At 38.5% G+C, this 22,056-nt stretch overlaps 1 protein-coding gene across 2 annotated transcripts in view; it reads left to right on the plus strand.

Moving 5' to 3' along the window:
- The window catches only part of NAV2 (neuron navigator 2), a 464,415-nt gene that overhangs the window by 130,254 nt on the left and 312,105 nt on the right, over window positions 1–22,056 (plus strand). For both annotated transcript variants that reach the window (XM_069091282.1, XM_069091283.1), the window contains exons 2-3: window positions 7,137–7,254; window positions 11,642–11,694. In XM_069091282.1, the coding sequence (XP_068947383.1) occupies window positions 7,137–7,254; window positions 11,642–11,694 (171 nt within the window). The remainder of the gene's footprint in view (window positions 1–7,136; window positions 7,255–11,641; window positions 11,695–22,056) is intronic.

A 22,056-nucleotide genomic window follows, 5' to 3' on the forward strand; every position in this document is an offset into this window, starting at 1 on the left:
GAGAGAGAGAGAGAGAGAGAGAGAGAGAGAGATTTCCTCTCTAATTCAGAGGAAGACTGCAAGATTTGGAATGTGAGGGATTTTTTTGTTTTGTTTTGTGGTTTCTTATCAAAAGCCAATTGTGGACATGCAAGTCCAGTTGGTGTAGGGGATTAATGAAAGGTATGTTGATAAGAGCTGAATTCATTTATTCTACTGTAAAGAGAGTTGTTAGGGGATCAGGTATTGGACTGACCAGTAGGTAGAGTGGATTTAATTAACAATTATGCTCCTGATGTGCTCTTTGAGCTGTATAATCAAACTTAATGTCATAGACACAGTGTCATTGATTTAGAGCTGGAAGGAATTTTAGAATGATCTAGTTCTACCCTCTCATTTTCACATAAGGATACTGAAGTCTAGAGAAGTGAGGTACATACCCAGAGGTAAATGGCAGATTTGGGATTACAGGTCCCCTGATTCCAAACCTAGCTTTCTCAATTACCACAAGACTTTTCTTCCCTGTGCTTTATTCCTTCATCTACAAAAATAAGGATGATAATTCCTGATTCACCTTTTTCACTGCAATGTTATAGAGATAAATGATAGTATTTAAAGTTCTGAAAATTCTTGCCTTTGAATAAAAGAAAAAGAGCTATATAGATACATAGCAGAACCATCATCAGTTGTCTTTTTTTTTTGGTCTTTTTATCATTCAGATGGTACATTATAAGGTTTATATAAATGTTATATATTATTATTATTATCTGGTGCAAATTCTTCATAGCGATATAGGCCCAGATGTGAAAGGATTTCATATTATTCTGTTGTTGGAAAAACATGATGCTGGGGATATGTCCAGAGTTTCAAAACAAACTAAATCCAACTAATTGAGTTAAGACCATCCCAGTTGCCGAGATAACCAGCTTTGATCTCTAGTTTCTGATTGTGCTTTATCTTCTTCCCTAGAGATACTTTTCATTTTTTTTCCTTTTGAGGTTTTTGCAATATTTCTATAAAGTGGAACAACTCTCCTGGTACATTCCAATATCCTGTTAGTGTGTGTGTGTGTGTGTGTGTGTGTGTGTGTGTGTGTCTATGTGTGTTAAAGAAGGAAATGCCTGGTCTTTGGCCTGGATTTATCGGTCTGACTAATTACTGACATTTATATAACTCTATTAGCTTTGCTTTAAAGGCATTAGCTACTTTCACCCACAAAATAGTTCAAGTAAGTACTATAACTACTATTATGCCCATTGTAAAGATGAGGAAAGAGAATCAGAGAATTTAAGAGATTTGACCATTATAAGAACCAGAGGAAACATTTGAACCTAAGTCAGGAGAGAGTTTGAGAGGTTTCCTCATAGTAAGAATCAGAGGTAGAGTTTAAACCCAGCTTTTTCTAACTCTATACTGCTTTCTAATGTGCTGGCTCTATCTCAGATAACCTGGGGAGCTATTTTCTAAAGCATTAGCTTCATACTTATGGTACAATGTTAATACCTTCATCAGCCCTCATTGGAACACTAATTGCATGGGTAAAATCCTGGAAATAAAAACAAAGATGGTCCTGTGTACCTACTTGTTAAATCCAACATTGCAGAATTATAAAGCCCAGAGAAATTGTCATTATCCTTATTATCATGCTGATGAGCTGACAAAATATTCTCTGTTTTCACCATATTAGAGTGGAACAATAATCAATTTTAAGCAAAGAAACACTTCTTGAAATTCCATCAAGTAACAAAAAATTAATCAGATGAAATTCAGTGTTTCGAAGTCTTTAAATTCTTTCTTCCTTTTATCTCTTCAAGCATTTGACAGCAAACTCCTTTCTTGGTATGGGAATTAGAGAACCATGACATTTCTCAAGGGTGGAGGATGATTTCATTAGATACCTATTTAAAGAGGGAAGAAGGAAGGAGGGAAATTCAACAAGAAGAAGAGGAGTTTGAAATGGGAAAACTGCATTTAACTAGCTAATTTATTAGAATTAATATGAAATTATTGCATTTTTATAAATTATCATTATTTTGTTTTCTTAATGGATTTTTTGGTCATCTCCACTCATGTTCACTTATATTAAAATAACACTACCCTTTTCTAAGTATTTAATTAATTATTATCCTCATGCTATTTTTTATTTTAACTTTACTGACATTGTTTGTTTTTATACCTCTGGATCCCTGAACATGCCCTTCCTCCCTACCCAGAGTGCCAGAGGGGAGAGAGGTGGGATAAAGAGTGAGAGGGACAGGGAGAGGAAAGAGGAGGGGAGGAGAGAGAGTGAGCATTTTATGCCATTCATTTTAGGGTTAGTCAGGATTCTCATGGTAAAGCCAACAATGCAACTAGATTTGGGAATGGGAATTTTTCTGGACCTGGGTAATTGTGGCTGAGCCAGAAACCCTGTTGTGATTTGACCCTTGTAAAATCTTTCCAAAAAGAAGGAATTGCTCTGCTTTGCAGATGAAATAAGATGATCCTAAGGGATAGGGTGGGATGGCTGCTCATTTAGGGTTTTGCAATAACTCAGAGTTATCTTCTTGTGGATAGTCACTATCATTTTTCCATAGCTCTTAGAAGGATTAGCCAGGTATGGTGAAATACAAGGAAAGAATGAGAAGCAGTGGGTGAAAAGTTACAGAAAGGCCAATTAGGCTCTGTGGAAGAGAAAACATTCTAAAACTCAGCGCCATTGGAAATTGTAATGCCTTTAGAGATAATAGATTTTTGCTTACTAGAAATGATAAGACCTTAGATCTAGAACTGATGAGAATATTAAGGTCGTTTAGTCCATGCTTCCATTTTGTAGATGAGAAAAAATGCCCAGGAATACTAAGGTCTTCCAAAGATCTGTATTCAAATTCTGTCTTTGAACACATACATGTGACCCTAGGCAAGTAACAAACTCTGCCTATCGGTTTCTTCATTTGTAAAATGATGGGGTTGAACTTAATGATATCTAAGGTCCCCTCAAGTGCCAAATCTATGATCCATGAAATGATGATCTATAACACAGAGGGTATAAAATCACTTGTGAATGATGTTGTAGGGAGAAATTGTGCTCAGGCATGGGGCAGGCTGGATGATCTTCAAGGTCCTTTTGAACTCCAAGATTCTAAGATTCTATATGGACCCTGGAAAGTTGAATTTTTAAATAAAAGTACTTATTTCCTTCCAATTTATCCTTATTCTCTTTAAAATTGAGTTTATCAGGAAAAACTTCAATTTACTGAACGACTTTTTTGTCAACTGAGATCCCATTAAACAAGATTTTTAACTGTGTAATGGTAATTATTTCCCCTCCCTATCTCTTCTTGGTATATTAAACAACAATGACAAAAAAATCTAATTTGGAAATTCATAGAAATCCCACTTTATTGAAGCCTGGAGTATAGTCTGTTTCTCAAGGATTAGCACTTCCCTTTTCTCTTTGTATAGAAAGCAGTTTATTATTTTCAAATATCTTTGCATAACAATGATCAACTCTTGCTCCCAGGCATTGCCCACAGCCCTAGACTTTAAACTCTTCTCTAATGTGAACATTCATCTGCTGCTCCATCATTCATCCATATTGCATGCTTGTGTCCCTGCTTAAATTAGTTTTGTTTAGTCTTGATTTGTTATAAGCAGTACCGTTGGATTTAGCAAATAGGTATCAGAAGTTCCTTTGCCAGGGAATTGGTTTTTGGAAGATTATACCTTTTAAGAAATATGCTTTTAAATACCATAGAAAAAAGGAAAAGAAAGGGTTAGCACATACTTCTTTTTTCTATTTTCCAGTCTTTCCTTTTTTAACCACAGCCTTTCCTCCCCTCCCCACCTCAGTGCCATTGAACTTTAAGATTTAGAAAGACTACAATTTCTAGTAGCTCCATTTCACCAGTGAGGAAACTAAGGGCTTTGGTTAATTCTTAAGTAAGCACATTGTGCCCATTAGCTTTAGGACTTAGAGCAAGGATGTGGGATTGATAAAACTGGAAGAAAATATATTTTAGAAATTACTATATATGATATTCAGCATATTCAAGCAGCTGACCAATCTTTAAGAGCAAAAGCCATTCCCCAATAGGTAAGTCATCAAAGGATACAGAGAATAGTTCTCAAAGGAAGAATACCAAACTACTAAGTAACATATGCACCATTGTTCTTTATCATTTATAAGAGAAAGGTAGATCAAAACATATCTGAGGTTTTACCCCTCAGCCATCAAGCTGACAAGACTTTGTATCCGCAGCACCTAGGACAGCGCTTTGGTTTTCCTCATCATCATTATCATCATCTTTGAAACATACATGCTTCTTCAAGTTTTGAAAAGGGCATTGCATTTATTATCTCATTTGATCCTAACAACAACTTTCAGCCATTTTACAGATGTGGAAACTGAGACTGAAAATGGTTAAGTGACTTTCCCAGTCACATACATAAAATGTGTTTGAGGCAGGAATTGAATTCAGATATTCCTGACTCCAGGTCTAACAATTTATACACTGTACCAGCCAGCTGCTTAATAAATGCTTGTGGATTGATTGATGCCTTTGAGTACAATGTGCTAATACTGGTTTCCAAGATTTCTTTTTTTCCCCATTTCCATGTTAAAGACTTTTACAATTTAAGCATAATAGGGATTCATCAAAGTCATTGTAGTTGTACTCCAACATTTGTTCAGTCATATCTGATTCTTTGTGACCCCATTTGGGCTTTTCTTGGCAAAGCTACTGGAATGGCTTGCCATTTCCCTCTCTAGCTCATTTTACAGGAGGCAAACAAAGTGAAATGACTTGCCCAGGTTGCACACAGCTAGTAAGAGTCTGAGGCCAGGTTTGAACTCAGGAAAAGGAGTCTTCCTGACTCCAGTCCCAGCACTCTGTGCACTGTGGCACCACCTAACTGCCCTGTGCCCCATTTATATTGGATATAAATGGTGGGAAAGCATTTTCTACTTGGAAATATTCAGGTCATACTCTGGCACTGGAAAATTTTCCTTGTGACTATTTGTCATTAAATAATATTTTAAAAAGAAAATCATTTCTTTCTGAGGGATACAACATTAGAAAAGAAAAGATGGGAAAGGCTAGAGAGAGGTTTTCATCTACCAAGTACTCTCCAAACCATTCACTCAGGAATAACTCTAATTGACTGACTTCAATAACCATGATTGGATTCTGGACCCTTGCAGAGTTCAGTGCTTCTGCAAGTCTATTTCAGATTCTCTCCATGGAGGCAGGGGGATCTATTTTTGGCTTTTCTATTGTTGGCATTTCTAATCAAGAGTTTGGAAAAGCTGCCTTTACTGCAAGTTGGAACCTCTGGTGATTGATCAACTAAAAATAGGCTCCTTCTTCTGTTTAAGCAAGAATTGGTTACTGGGGCCTGACTAAATTGTGAAGTGGATGTAGCTTGACTGCCTAATTCTTCCACTGTTCTTAAGTTGAAATAAATTTAATTGGTGGAATTGGATTTCCCTAGCTTTTGAGAGTTGGGGAAAAATAATAACCTCCACTAAAGTCTCAATAATTGATAAATTTAGAGTAGGGGTTCTTTTATTTTCTTTTTGCTTTTTTGGAGGGGGAAGGCAGGGCAATTGAGGTTAAGTGACTTGCCCAAGGTCACACAGCTAGTAAGTATTGTGTATCTGAGGCCAAATTTTAGCTCAGGTCCTCCTGACTCCAGGGCCGGTGCTCTATTCTCTGCACCTCCTAGCTGCCTTGAGAGTAGGGGTTCTTAACCTATTTTGTATCATGGCACAGTCTGGGAAAGCCTATAGACCCCTTCTAGGAATAATATTTTGTAATGTACAAAATAAACTATACTGGGTAATAAAGAGAAGTCATACTGAAATATAGTTATCAAAATATTTTTAAAAAATAAGTTCATCCATCCTAAACTAAGAATCCCTTATTTGGAGCTAGAAAGGATCTTAGAGACCATTTAGTCCAAACCCCTCATTTTGCAGATGAGGAAATTGAGGCAAACAGGGTTAAGTGACTTGCCCAGGGTTACACAGGTAGTACTAGTGTCTGAGGTTGGATTTGAATTCAGGAAGATGAGTCTTCCTGAGTCCAGGCCCAGTGCTCTATACACTATGCCACCTAGCCACCTTTAAATCTTAAAGGAAACAGAAAGCTGAAAATTAGTCTGTAGACTCTTTGATGATTTTCCACTACTCCTTAAGTTCCATGTATAAGAGGTATAGGTCCAATCCATTTGTCATGGATGCCAATATAATCCTAGAATAAAACAATAATAATAATAGTGCCTTGAGGTTCGCTGAACACTTTATATCTGTCACAACAATTCTGGGAGGTAGGTGCTATTATTCTCCCCATTTCTTACAAATGTAGAAACTGAGACAGAGAGTTTAAGTGACTAGCTGAGGTTACAAAGTAAATGTCCTACATAGGATTCCAACTCAGGTCTTACAGACTCAGGCTCCATAACACTGTCCATCCAAGCTCCTGGCAGCCTCAACCACACTCCTTTCTCTTCAGGGATATTTGTCATACAAATGCAGTCCTTGGAGCTTGCCCCCAGTCTTTTGTCTTAAGAATCCCAACAATTAGCATGAGGTTTGACTTTCAAATTAAACTGATTTCATTTTTTGTTTGTCCTGGTAAACATAAGGCTGTAAGTGATTCAGCTCCTACAAAAGGAATTGAAGGGTGGATGCTTGAACATTTCTCTCCTTTAAAGGGACACAGAAGCCTGAAAATTTTGTTAAATTCCCTCATTAACCTGAAATGGCCCATTAAAAGGCATCCTTTTGGGCAGCGATTTCCCCTTAATGTTTTCTCAATAAAGGAGAAAGATTCTCAGAAGGAAAATAGGGCTTTAGTTCCTCTACGCCAACCCGATGCTGACTCTTTTAGTTCCGTGTCTGCTGTTCCATTCAGGCCTTCACATGTTTTGAAGCTGTCTTTAGTTTTCCCCAAGCTCTGATGTCAGATCCCTCAATAGCATACAGCTAAACTAGAGTAAGCTGAATGCTTCATCAGTACAATGCTCCCAATGTTAATGGTGCTGACTGGTCTCAGACAGAAGCAAGACTGAATCCTAGGACCCAGGGATTGCCATGTGCTAAGTCTTGAAATCTGATTGGGGAGTTTAATTGGGAATCTAAAGCCAAGTGTCTCCTTTTTTTTTTTTAATTGTAGATCTACACAGACTGGGCCAATCACTATCTAGCAAAATCGGGTCATAAACGCTTAATCAAGGATCTCCAGCAAGATGTAACTGATGGCGTCTTATTGGCTGAGATCATCCAGGTCGTAGGTAAGTCTCCAATTTTGTGTTGTGTTCTGTGTGTGACATTGGAACCAGGCACCAAACTTTTCTGCCCTTTTCAAAGTCAGGCAGAAGGGAGGATCAGGGGTCCTGTATCAAGATCCTCAACGGTAAGATCAGGTTTCAATTCCATTTATTGGAGTAAATTTTGTTCAGCTATATGCTAAGGTAAAATACAAGATTTTCCTGATGATCACTAATGCAGTAACAGCATCTTAAAAAGGAAGGGCTGAGGCAAGAAAGAAGCAACGTTTGCTTGTTTTTCCTTCCTTTGGCTTGCAGTTTTTCTAATGCTTTTAATTTTAGTGGAATAGTTTAGAAGCAGCATAGTGCTAAACTAATCTTTCTAACTTCAACTGAAGTTTAAGTCAAATTGCAGCTAGGAAAAAGGATGATGTCTAGTTTTAAAGCAGGGAGGGAGTGGAGATAGAAGAGGAAGGGAAAGGTGAAACCAGACCTACCTGTGCCCCAAGGAGAAGGGTGTTAATCTGGTGAAAATATGCATTGAGATTGGTCACCTTTGGCCCTCAATCCCTTGTCATGTTCCTTACTATCCTTTTAGTGATGGGCCAGCCCTGTAGTCCATACCAAAAGACTTTGAGCAAGCTTAAAGACAAAGGAGGCCAGAGAGCAAGAATTAGACTGTTGTCCTTTATGGGGGAAATGATATCACATGCAAAAAGCTGCTGGTAATGGTAGAAAAAATAACTTGGCGGCTGCAAGCTGAGGGTGTACATTGCTGGGGCCCCAAAATATTGGGTATGACCTTCATTTGTGTGCTGGATGGACCGTACCTGGAAAAGATTGATGGAAAAGGCACAGGGTATTGAGATGAATATAGAAATCATAATTCACATAGACAAGAGCTTCTCTGAAACCCTCAGATGGCCTCTTAAGGCCAAAAATTTCATTTATTCCTCATGTGAATGGTCCAAAAGAAAAAGACTCTATCTCTTCCCTTGAAAAGACTTTTCTTGGCACAACAGCTACCATGATAGGGTTGGCAAGCAGGCGACCTAGAAAACAATAGCTGCCCTTTTGACAGAGGGACAAGTTATATGACTGTCTATGGTACCATTCCTTGCATGACGCTTGAGGTATTACAGTGAAATCTTATTAGCCTAAAAGTCAGGAAACCTACATTTTGCTCCAAGTTCAATAATAACCTAGCCACATAACCTATAGCTTAAAAAACAAAGCAAAACCAAAAAATTATCCTTGCCTCTATACTTTCATCTGTAAAAAGAAAATTACAATGCATGATATTACTCATTCAGAGTGTTATAGTGAGGATTATGAAATACAGATTCAGAGCTAGAAGAGCCTTGGAGCTCATGTAATCCAATGCCTTCATTCTTCAAATGGAGAAATTAAGACACAGGAGGGTAAAGTGATTTGTCTAAGGTCGCACAGATATCAAGAATCAGAGCTGGTAAGAGAACCTATGATCACTGGGAAAAGTATAAAAAAGCATGCAAATAAGTGTAAGGCTGTATTTTTCTTATTATTTATTACGGGTGAACTTACATGGGTGTCAGGTCATTTCCCCCCTCCTCCCTCCACCTTACACTCCAACCATGTTCTTCAGTTCCCTAAACAACCTAAAGGGATCTCCAGAGCAGATGAGGTAAATATCCTGGAGTTCCAAGTCATTCAGCAGATTCTAGAAACTCAGTAAACTGGGGATGTTTAGCCGGGAGAGAAGAGGGGGGAGGGGGGCAGGGGAGAGATGATAGCTGTCTTCAAGTATTTGAAGAACTGTCATGGAGGAGATATTCAACTTGTTTTGTTTGGCCCACAGAGCAGAACCTAGAAGCAGTAAGTGAAAATGTCAGAGGCAGATTTTGGCTAGAAGGAAGGAACCACTTCCTGACGGTTGGAGCTGTCCCAAAACCCGACCTGCAGGAGGTAGCAGGTTCCCCTCCACCCTGCCCTGCCTTCCCACCCCCCCCCCCCCCACTGGAGACCTTCAAATGCAAATGAGAAGGATGCTGTGGAGGCGATGTGATGGTCAAGTGTGACTAGATGGTGACAAAAGCCTTTCTAACTCTGAAATTCTGTGAAAAGGTGTTTGTCTGAAGAAATTCATTTCTTTCTTAAAACTAGAGTTATTTACTCCTTTCTCAACAGCAGAATTAAGTCTAGCATTTGAAAATGTAGCCCAAATCTGGACAATTATAATTAAATCAGCATTTAAATATCATGAAATTAGAATCCATGAGGCCTGAGGTCTGTGTGTGTGTGTGTCAGTGTTTTGAGGTTCTGCTAATACTGTTATTTTCTGTATACTCATATTTTATGAGAATTCTACAATTAGGTTTACTTAATGGGCTAATTTTGAATGTCATAAAATTGTACTAAAATCAGTGTCAGGCTGTACATTAGTTGAAAGAATTGTAACTAGGAGGAGACCACTGGGGCTTTGACCCACTAGCCAGCATTGAAGGCTCACACTTCTTCCCCAGAGGGTCACCCTGCTGTTCTGTTTCCCCTCAAGTCTAAAGAATATTATCCCTATATCTCTCAGTACTCTGACTTGAATGTTCATAGGCATTTAGGAGTAGCAGAGAGATAGTCTGGGAGAGACAAAGGAACTGGGGGTGGGGTGGGGAAATCATTGCTGTAACAAGTTTGAGAGGAGAGGGAAGGAATAGGGATGGGCTATTGCCCTCTTCTCTTCATTTCCCTCTCCCACCATGGCTATACCTGTGGTTAGGATGAGGTACCTTACTTCTCCCCAGATTCCCCCAATCATATTCACAGTCTGGAAGACTCTCTAGGGCATCATCTCGTTCCCCTCCTCCCTTCATTTTCCCCAGGATCTTGAATTCTTAATTTGGGCTCTAGGTATTAGAAATGCTAAAAATTTAGACTGTTTGGTAAGTCTATATGCACTGCTCATTAGCGCTTAGTGTCTCCAAATGGAATTTAAAGAACTTCGAGTATTTCCAGAATGAAGGTCCTAAACCATGAACATAAATGTTTTGTTTTGTTTCTTAAATAAATGAATACTATTGAACTAGTAATTAATCAGAAAAGGACAGCTTCTAAATTTGAACATCATGAATGGGTTACTGGAAAATACACCAGTAACCTTGAATTTAGGAAACTAAATTTATATTCTTAATTATAAGGTCATTCTTGCCATAGGTTCCTATGCCATCGATTGAATTTGCTTTTTTGTCTTTGTTGTTCATATCAGTAATTATTGATTTTACGTTGTTTTTTTTTTTCCTTTTTCACTTTTCATTTGCAGTGAAAAGACATGAAACCTTTTTAAAATGTATATGGTAAAAACCTTAGTTGGAATGTTTTGGGGAATAGGACATTCTAGTTCAAGAAATATTTTCTTCATCTGGGTCTCATTGAATATTCATTAATCGAATTAATAAATCAACAAGCTTTTATTAGGCATTCACTTTGTGCTAAATTCTCTGGATATAAAAACAAAAATGAAAAAATTCCTGCTTTTAAGGAGCCTATACAGTCTACGGGTGGGGGTGGGAAGGAACCGTATATTTATATGTAATAATATACAGCAGTTAATTTGGGGAAGAAGGAAGCAGGGGAGCGAGGGAGGAAATTTACCTGAAGAAAGTAAGGGTTTCTTCTATGAGGTGGAAGTAAGGTGAGGGGACATGCCAATATAGCTGGAATTTTCTAAAAGGCTTTAAAGGCCCCAAATACAAATGTGTTATTATTCCCTATAAGCTCTTCTTGTGTTTGGGGATATATTTCTTGTTAGTAGAAGGTCAACTTTTTTTTGTTCACTTCCTTTTAGAGATGGGTCAATAGTTGGACAAGTCACTGGACTTCCCAGGGCCTCAGTTTCCCCCTTCTTTATTCTGGGCTATATTGTCGGAACAAAAGCGCTCTCATTTGTGACTGTCCTTAGAGCAGGTGGGTAAATGACCCCAGAAGAGTGTGGAAAGGATAGATTATCATATCACAGGTGCCCTGGACTCTTCGGTGGTCCCTGAGTTGGGGGTTGTGTTCTCACAGAGTTCTATTTGGTGCCATTCAGGCTTGTTCTAGTTGAAGTTGGGTGCTCTTGGGCATCTCCATTCCCAGGTTTCCAGACAAGTATTTCAGTGATGCACCATCATTTTAAGGAGTGTCATCTCGGCAGTTGTCCTCTTTTTAAATGAGTATGGCCTTGCTCCAGCTGTCCCTGGAGGAATGGCCTATGAGTAAATCCCTGAGCCTGCTTGGCGTCTCAATGTTTCACACGCTCGGTTGCTTTGGACAGCCCCACTTTTAGGCCCCTGGAGGTGCAGCCAGCAGCAAGGGCCCTGGAAATAGCTGTCCTAAGGGTTAGCACTATTGGTTTTACTTTGGGTTTTTGAAGTTTGATTTATTCTCTTTATTTTTTCAGCAAATGAAAAGATTGAAGACATCAATGGCTGTCCAAAGAATAGATCTCAAATGGTAAGTAGTCCAAGAACTGAGGGGCTAAATGTGTTTAATATACTCCTACTCTAAATTACACAGATGACTTTGAAAATATTCCCATGTGATCAGTAGATGTAGTTATGTCCACTTTTATTCGGGGGACAGGCTTGGATATGGGGGTGGGACCAGGGAGAGAATACAGAATTAACTAACAGGCTTCTCCAGTGGCATTATTTTGCTTCTGTAACCTCTGTGGCTAAACCTTGTCCTTAAAGTGACCAGTAGACTATTGGTTTTTAGAGACTTCCTATATTGAATTGGTATAGCAATATTTGTGAAGGCTCCTAGAAATATGACTGATATAAAATATCTTGTTTTCCCTGAAAGATCCCAAATAGTTTACATATTTTTAATGTAACACAGGGGTATTAATAGAAGCCAAAAATGCAGAGATTTTCCAAGAAAGCCTTAAGAAGTGGTATATTGTGTGCTCCGATGGAATTTTGAAGATATCCCATGGCATTTTTTTGTATTGATGTTTTAAATCAGCCCATTTTTTTAAAATGAACCCTACGGGCTTACCTTTGAAATCAAAGCAGTGAAGATTTTAGTGTTCAGAAAAAAAAAATTGGATTAAATGTGATAATATTAAGGTCTTAGTTTTTCACCTTCAAAACAGTTTGCAAGTAGTATATTCAAAGAATGTGTTTCATTTGAGCTTAAGACTATAGCAATGCCTGTTCATTGAAAAAAAAAAAAGACCATGGTGCATTAAAAGGAAGGATTTATACTTAGAGTTAATTTGCTGCCAACATTTCAAGTGAAGTTGGTTTTTGTCTTTCCTTCCAATGTGATCCAATTTAATGCATTTCATTCTAAAACACATCAATTTGATAGGCAGTCTTTAGACTGATGGTATGAAGTCTGTTGTTTGTTGGGACTTATTCAGATTTAAATTCATTATAACCTCTCCTTTGCCTCCTCCCCCCCCCAGATTTCTCTTTTATTTTTGGTTGTTTTTACGTTTATGGAAGTGTTTTCCACATAAGAATTACAGGACATTGTTTTTTGGCTTGCACCATGAAATCACTTTCTCTGCAGGCCAGTTTTAAATTTGGGGGCCTTTTTTTTTCTTTGATCCAGAGGATGACCATTTCCTTCATAAGAAAATCCATATATAGATATATCACTGCTTCTTTTGCTTTGAAAATCTTGGCTGCTATTTTTACTGGTGCTCTAGCAGCTGTCTGGAGTATAAATAATTGAGAAAATTTGGAAGATCACTAACTTAACCATTAGAGTAAGCATGTCAAGCATGTCTTTGCATGAAGTGGGCTCATTTGTCTTGGAAATTGAATTGGATTCATTTGTCATGCCCCATTTCAGTGTGTAAGTAGGGGGCTGGCATCTGAAAATGATGTCCTTTTTTCAAAAAGGTTGTGCTCTATTCTGTGTGCATGTGCACACACATTTTCAGTAGCTACCTTTTGAAGTGTCATTTTACATTAAAGGGAAAGTCAGTCTTCAAAATCAAAATATCCCTGTCTTCCCAAGCTCCCAAAAGAGTATCGGTTCTTCATGCAAATATATGCAGGTGTACTTATGTGTGTATCTATAGGTTTCTGTATTTCATGTATGTATATATGTATACATACATACACACACACATGCATGTCTATATTATCCCAAGAAGTCTTAGTAAGTTTTAAGTTACTAAAGCTTAAATATACGATTGTAATTTTATCAGTTATTGAATGAACTTTAAGGATTATTGATTTTCTTTAGATATAGAAAAGCAAAAATCTATCATTTTTCAGTGATGCCTGGTGCAAATGCATAAGATGGGGAGGGAGACAAAAGAGATTTTGTTCTGAGCACAAGATTCTAATTCAGAAAATGGTGTCACTCCTGTAGTCATAGAATTTGGTAGAAAATGAGAAGGATGATAACAAAAGCGACAAATGGAACCGCATAGACTTAAAGCAATGAGAGAAGGTTGTCTGTCCAGATCTGTGTGCTATCGGGGGAGTTGTTGTAGTCTGGCAAGCACTTTCCCTATCAAAAGGATATAAAAATATACAACTGTCTATATAATATCCACAGTTTTAAGTCTCACCTATTTCCAGTAATAGAGGACACCAGTGGCATGGATGAACCAATCAGTAGTCCTCAAGGGTAGAAAAGCTAACATTTTATTTGGCTTTAGCATTTACTTCCAAATGGATAGGGTTTTTTGTTTGTCTGTTTGTTTAAAGACCAGCCTTATCAATTATATTTTGCCCAGGGTAATATTACAATTAAAAAATAACATTTTATCTAGAATATCACATGATTTTCTTCATAACACCTTGTGAAACAGATACTACATTTATTATACCTATTCCAGAGATGATAAAACTGAGATTCAGAGGGAGTACACTAGAAAGGGTCCTGAATTTTTTCATTGAATTTGGAGTTGTGGGATCTGAGCTCCAATCCTGACACTTTTTAACTGTGTGATCTTGGGAAAGTCACTTGACCTCTCTAGACTTCAATTTCCTTATTTCAAATGACTGGAGTAAAATATAGAAAATAAAATGTGTAAAATGGCACCTAAATTCTCTTGTAGCTCTAGGTTATATAGTATATTATGACTTGCCCAGGGCTGCACAGATAGTAACAGTCAAAGCCTGATTTAATCTTGGGGCTCATCTGACTCCAAGTCCTTTCTACCATAGTCAACCTTCCAAGAAGTGGAACTGATCTCTTTGTAAAGATCAGTTGTTTTGGGAGTAGTAGCAAAAGAAAGGCAAACTGCAGAAAAAGAGGCTGCAGGTGATCTACCAGGCAAATGATGTACCTGTGAATAATTGAGAGTTAACCTTGATATCTTTAGCTAATGAACTGGATGGGCATTCTCCCTGGATGTAACAAATGTATAAAATTGAATCTTTTTAATTAAACAGGAGAGTTAGTTAGTATTGAAGCAGTAGGGATCCTGTAATCTTGACTCATTGTTACCCTTCAGTTTTTATGTTTGGAAAATGAAAGTAAGTGTGCAGAAGGTGAAATTTTTGAGAAAAATGGAGCATAACAAGAAATACCACAGCAAGAGTATCATTAACCACCCACTGCTTCTTTTCCCCTCCCTGCCTAGCCCCAAGCCAAGTTGTTTAGGTGGGAGAGGCATAATCTACTACCCAAACCCCTCAGCAGACACCCATGGCTGACTTGCTGACAGCCCCTTTTCTTCCCAGAATGTAGGAGAGAAATGGAATTTACTAATGAGTCAAACAAACCCATTTGGAATAGAATAGAGAAAGAGACTTCTAGTGGAATCTTGGACTAAACTCTGCATACATATTATCATCATGGTTTTTAATATAGGTGTTGATACCTGAGAATTGTGTAGGCCCTTGCCTAATAATATGCTGTTGGCTCATTCATTTTCTTGAGCAACAGTATTCATCAACTATCTCCACCTAAGTTGGCCCAAGTTGCAAAAACTTTTATGGGTCTCCACGACCATGAAAACACAACCCATAGGTCTCATTTCCTAGATTTTCAGGTCTAACACAAGTCCTCTGCTTTTCTTAGCACCATTCTTAGTGAATAGACTCAGCATCGGAAGTCAGAATGAACAACGTACATTTTTTCTTTCAATAACTCACATGGAAATCATCCTTATTCAGCAATGTCAGGTTGGGAAAATAGGAATCATTAGAAACACACCTACTCGCTGAAGAGAAAAAAATTCTGTTCAACAATTAAATCTCATTAGTCTACCTCTTGAATTACATTTTTATTTCATAACGACCACCATCCCAGTAAAATTTCCTGAGGGCAGGGACAGTTTCATTTTTGTCCCTGTATTGTCATTGCTTGGAACATAATTGGTGCCTAATAAATGTTTGTCATACTATATTGATATTATTTGGGCATGCTAATTCATGAAGAGAAGAGATGCCATTTCCAATATACAGATTTTTGTTTGGTTAAATCCCTGAGTCTTTTATTGACACTCTAAAACAGTAGTACCTTCTAGATGAAAAGGCAAGAATTCTTCCTAATAATGGCTGGAGCACCATTCAGAATGTTTTGACTGCTGAGTAATCAAAACCTAAACCCTTTTAAGAGCAGCTAACTTCATCTAGTTGTCAAGTTAAAACCTATTAGTTCCTACAGTTGGATCAGATGAGAACAGCCTCTCTCTTGACCCAAGGTTCTGGGAAGAACTCTTGCTGGCAACACCAAACAGCAATAATATTTCCATATTTGCATGGAATGAAAATGATGGAGTCCTAATCCCAGTTCTCCAGCGCTCCTAGAATTCCAGTTTAGGGAGCCAAGAGAAGAGTCCATGCAACAAATCTTCCCACAGCTGCCAACTATAGGAAGCATGAGGCTGTTAATTTAATGGTTATGGAAGAAGTCGGGAGAAGTCCAGTAGTCAAGTTTCTTCATCTGTGCCACATATTGGCATCCTTTGAAGTAGGCTTTTGGGAATAGGACCTCATTCATGTAGTTTCATCTGGGGTAGCAGAACAGTATAGTCAAAAGATGCATCTGAGTCAGGAGGCTTAAAACCCTACTTCTGACATTAGTGTGTGGTCATGAGCAGTCAAAGCCTCAGTTTTCTCATCTGTAAAATGGAAATAATACACATAGGCAGAACCTACTAGGTCCTACAGTTTAGGACTGTTTTGAGTCTTGAGTGAGATAATATATGCAGAGCTCTTTGCAAACTTTTTAAAGTGTTATATCAGTTCATGATAATTATTATATCAGTTTGCAGTCTGGTTACTCCTCAGAACCCAAGTACTTATTTCTATCTTATTCTAACCCCTATCCTCCCATGGTCCCATCTGCTTGGTTCTTAAATAAGTTAATGTTTGTGGGTCAAAACTCAGCTAGCGTCCCCATGGCAACAGAGGGGCATCTTTTTGACTGTCATATGGCATATCCAACAAATCTCTCTTAGCTTGGAAGGAGACCTGCTGCTTGGAGCCATGCCATGGTAGACTGGCTTAACTCCTCAAAGGACACTCTGATACACTTGGATAAACGTTGAGCCAAGGAACAGCCAACAGCGTTTGTTCTCTTAGTTCTTCATTTAAGCAGCTTGGCTTTGTTCCTGATGACAGTGGTTGCTGGGTCTATAAAGCCTTTGGACTGGAAAGCCCTGTCTTGTTTTTTCCTCTATCTGATGGTGAATGTTTTAAGAACAGAGGTAGATGGTGCACTGGGAGAAGGGTGGGTTTAGTTGAACAGTATGAAGGAGTGTTGTTCCCACTAGATGACTGGCCCATGGAAACCCATGGCTTTACTTTGGCAAGAAATCCTTGGGTCCTGAGGATGGAATGTGGTGTAATGATGGACTAGAATTCTTCTCATAGACCCCCACCCAATGTAAGCTCCTTGAGGGCAATACAGGTAGTTAGGTGGTGGCATGTATAGAGTGCTGGGCCAGTAGTCAGGAAGATTCATCTGCCTCATTTCAAATCTAGCCTTGGACACTCACTAGCTATGTGACCCTGGGCAAGTCACTTCACCATTTGCCTCAGTTTCCCCAATTGTAAAATGAGCTGGAGAAAGAAATGGCTAACCACTCTGGTATCTTTGCCAAGAAAACCCCAAATGGAGTCATGAAGAGTTGTATACGACTGAAAACAACAGAACAGAATGAGGGCAATGACTTTTGAGGCTGCTAGGTGGCGCCAATAGTACATAGAGTATTGAACCTAGAGTTAGGAAGACCTGTGTTCAAATCCTGTCTCAGATACTAGCTTAGGAAAGTCATGGAACCAACCTCTGCTTCAGTTTCTTCAACTGCAAAATTAGAATAATAGCAAAAATTAGCTTAAAAATAGCAAAAATATCTCCAAAACTGGGATAATAGCAAAATAGGGGTATCATTATAACACCTACCTCACAGGATTGTGATAAGAAGGGAATCAGATACAATTTGCAAAGTGCTTAGCACTGGGCAGCTAGGTGGCGCAGTGAATAGAGCACCAGTCCTGGAGTCAGGAGGACCGGAGTTCAAATCTGGCCTCAGACACTTAACACGAGAACTAGCCCTGTGACCTTGTGCAGTCACTTAACCCCAATTGTCCTCCAAAAAGGAAAGGACAAAAAGCACTTATCCCAGTTCCTGGCACTTAATAAACGTTCATTCCTTTTCTCTGCACCCCTCTCCTTTAATCTCTGCATTTCTAGTCCCTGACAGAGGGCCTGACACATTTTGTCTGATTCTTCCTGACCCAATGTAGGGTTTCTTGGCAAGGATACTGGCGTGTATCCGTGGAGAAGATTCCTTCTCCAGTTTATTTTACAGATGAGGAAACTGAGGCAACCAGGGTGAAGTGACTTGTCCAGGGTCACCCAGTTAGTAAGTTCTGATTTGAACTCAGGAAGATGAGTCTTCCTGACTCTAGGCTTGGTGCTCTAACCACTGCACCACCTCACTGCCCTCCATAGTATGGCTGAATTGAATCTGAATGAATAAGAGTTCAGTTTGAAGTCCAAGGCCCTGGATTTGAATCTGGACTCTGACAATTATTTCCTTGTGTGACCCTGAGCAGTACATTAAATGTGTCCAGGCTTCAGTTTCCTCATCTGTAAAATTAAGGGATTGGACTAGATGAACTTTAGTGTTCATTCTAGTTCTAAATATATAATTATTCCCATAAAGTTGTGAGAGCAGTGATCAAGAAGGACGTGAGACATCGAGAGGTCACCTAAACTCTTAGATTGCTTATGTCTTCTCTCTGAGAATATCCACATTGGAGAGCCCAGAAACTAACAGTCCATGTGTTCAGTATAGGAAAGGAATAGGTTCATAGTTTCCAAAGGGTGGATACCTATCATGAAATGACTAGTTCTGCATCTAAGGGACATTTCAAGTATCAATGGTTGTTTTTCATGTATATTCATACATTTATTTGGGGGGAGGGATTACAAAAAGCACTATGAGTCCTGAAGAAAGCTGTAGTGTGTATTCAATAATCATTTTCCTAGCCCTTATTTATGATTTCACAATTAGTATTTTTGACTTGGTAAATGAATGAAACAGAATCAACTCTAGTGGGTTTCATTTGGCTTAGAGAGAAGGGAGGGTTAGTATCTTTAGGACAGAGATAAAGCTTGGATTATCCTGTGATTTCCTTGATTTGAGGAATTTTGGGAGAAGGAAACGCCCTCTATCAATGAAGGTTAACAACACCTTACAGTCTAATGAAGTTTCCAGGATCTCTCATAGATGAAGTGATTTGTCCCTGCTCACATCAGGTATGTGTCAGAGTTGGAGTTTGAACCCAGGTCATGGCTGGCTTCAAGGCCAGCTCTCTATCTATTAAGCCACAGCTGCCTTTAAGCATCTTTAGTGAGGGAAAAAAAAATGTTCTAGAAGTGACTTGAGTTGACCTATGTGTCACTGACTTGAATAGACATCCCCCTGGTAGAAAGCATCCTTTAGAGATTCCCCTCAAAAGTCCCAGTGAAACATGATATGTATCCATATCTTGCCCTGAGGGAATGAGTTACTGCACCCACAGGCAGTAAGCCTGAGCCCAATGACCTGCAGCCTTCCCAGGGCCATCAGGAATGTGTGGTCAGATGACACTGGAAGTGTCTGAAATACTTGGACAGCTGAAATGCTTCTGCCACAAGCCCCATGACTATTTTTATATATGCCTGAATACACACAGACACACACACTCACACTCATACACCACTGTACTGTGCAAGTAAATACAAAAAATCCAAGAGATCATTAAAAGTTAAGAGCAAATTCAGAGGTTTGACAGGCTTACAGAAAACAAGGTAATATATGAATGCCCTATATTGATAGTTTCTGCTACCACAGAGCCTGCCTTTGGGCAGTGAACTTCCAATAGAATTATACTTCGGAAGGTCTTTATATATATAACAATGACAATAACTAGCATCTCCATAGTGATTTAAGGTATGCTATGCACTCTAAGGAAGCTAAGTGACATAAAGAATAGAGAATTAGATTTGGAGTCAGAAAGACCTGAGTTCAAATCCCACCTAATTGTGTGACCCTGAGCAAGTTACTAGTATCTGTCTCAATTTTGACTTATCTTACTTATCTGCAAAATGGGAAGTATAATGGCACCTACCTCTGAGGGTTGTGGTGAGAATAAAATAAAATAATATTTACAAAGCACTTTGCAAACCATAAAGTGCTACATAAATAATGCTGTCTATTATTATGGTGATGATTTTCACCATAATGGAATGCCGATGGAATGGAAATGGAAATGGAATGGAAGGAAAGATTATTGGTAACACAGAGGAAAGCAAGCCTTTTACTCATTGTCTTTTACTCATTCCCTTGAAGTCTAGGTTTGAGGAACACCTTAGGCTGTGCTCTATGATGTAATCAGATGGCATGAATTTTAAAGGGAACGCAAGCCCAGCTTAAATGTATAATGCTGGAGGGAAGTGTATTCATTAAATGTTATCATTTCATCAGTTTATCTTATAGATGTTGACAAAGAAGACATTCACAGTTTTTTGTTCTTAATTTTGGAGTGTAATATTTTACATAAATTACTTAAAAGTGCTACATATTATGTCTCTGGAATTATGATTGTACAGTCTTTTGGACATAATCAAGTCAACTAGAACTTAGTAAGATCCTACTACGTGCCGAGCACTGTTTGAAGAGACCGGGATATAAAGAAAGACAGAAACAGATCCCGTCTTTCAAGGAGCTCACAGTTCAGTGGCGGAAGACACTGACTTAGCACTGTACATGTTTTTTGATGAGCCATCGTCAATGATGTTTGAAAGCTCATCAGGAATGGGAGAGTTTACTGGAGGAGTAGGCAATTTTGCTCCAGTTTTCGAAAATGGGAAATGAATGAAGTCATCAAAGATGAGGTCAATGATCTTTATTTTTTTTCCTTGCAAAACTCTCAGATGCATTAATAAAGGAATGTTTAGTAAATATTAGGAAAAGAAGCAATGACTTTATCAAGAATAGGTCATCCCAGACTAAATTCATTTCCATTTTTGACAGGGGTTATTAGATTCATAGATCAGGGAAATGTAGATATCATCTACCTAGATTTTAGCAAGACATTTGACAAAATTTGAAAAAATCTCTCATGCAATCCTTATGGACAGGTATCCTTCTTGAGACATGTTGACTAGACAGACCATGATTAGGTATATTCTGGACTGGTTGAATGGCTGGACACAAAGAGCCATTACCAATGACTCAATATCAAGTTGGGCAGGGATTACTAGGGTGTGCTCCTGGAATGTATCCCTGATGGGGCACTGTTTATCATTCTTATCAGTGATTTGTATAAAGGCAAGGGTGATGTGCTTTCAAAATTCCAAATGGCACAAAGCTAGGAGGGATAGTTAATATATATGGACAAGATTAGGATCCAGAGAGATTTTAAAAAGCTAGAATTTGGAACTGAATCTAATACAATGCCTGTATAATAGGGACAATGTAAATTCTTACACTTTAGATTAAAAGTAAGTATGGGTTTCCCCCAAGTTTACATACTAGATTGTCTTGTCTTCTCTCTATATTTTTTTCTCCCATATTAATATCATCAACTCTCATGGGTTCAGTGATCATCTCTATGCAGATGACTACCAAATACATTTGACAATTCCTTATATCTTTCTTAAACTTCAGGCCTGTCATATATCTCCACCAGAAAATCCATAGGCATTTGAAATGTACCATGTCCAAATTTGAACTCGGAGCTCATATTTCACTCCCCTTCAAACCCATTCTTTTTCCAAACTTTCTGATGTCTGTTCTGGGTATCACCATCTTCCTAGTTACCCAGATTTGTTACGTTGGAATCATACATGATTCTTCACTCTCCTTCATCCCCTCCCCCCATATCCAATCTCTTGCTATTTCCAACCTGTTTTTCATATTTGTCCCCTTTTCTCCACTCACAGAGCCACTTCCCCAGTTTAATCTCTCGTTCTCTCTTTTCTGGACTATTGTAACATCCTACTAATTGGTTTTCCAGTTTCTAGACTCACCTTTCTCCAATCCATCTTCCGAACACCTGCCAAATGGCTATTCCTAAAACACAGCCATGATCTTTTTGTTCACGAACTCAGAAATATTTGATCAGGTTCCATTGCTTTTAAGATAAAATACAAAATCTTCAGCCTGGCATTTAGTACCTTCTACACCTATGGTGCCTACATATCTTGACACTTGTTATATACTCCCCATCATGCATTTTCTGTTCAAGTCAAATTATTCTGCTGAGGGTATAGTGTAGTTGTTATTTGTGGTTGGCTAAAGTGAGAGTCATGTGCCTTAGAAAGTAGATATGAAAAGAAATTGTGGAAAGAAAGAAAGGAAGACAGACAAGAAGGAGGGAAGGAAAGAAGGAGAGAGAGAGA

Source organism: Petaurus breviceps, unplaced genomic scaffold (genome assembly GCF_028583685.1).
Source record: "Petaurus breviceps papuanus isolate PSGF00001 unplaced genomic scaffold, PetGlider_PUasm1.0 188, whole genome shotgun sequence".
Taxonomy (NCBI): Eukaryota; Metazoa; Chordata; class Mammalia; order Diprotodontia; family Petauridae; genus Petaurus; species Petaurus breviceps.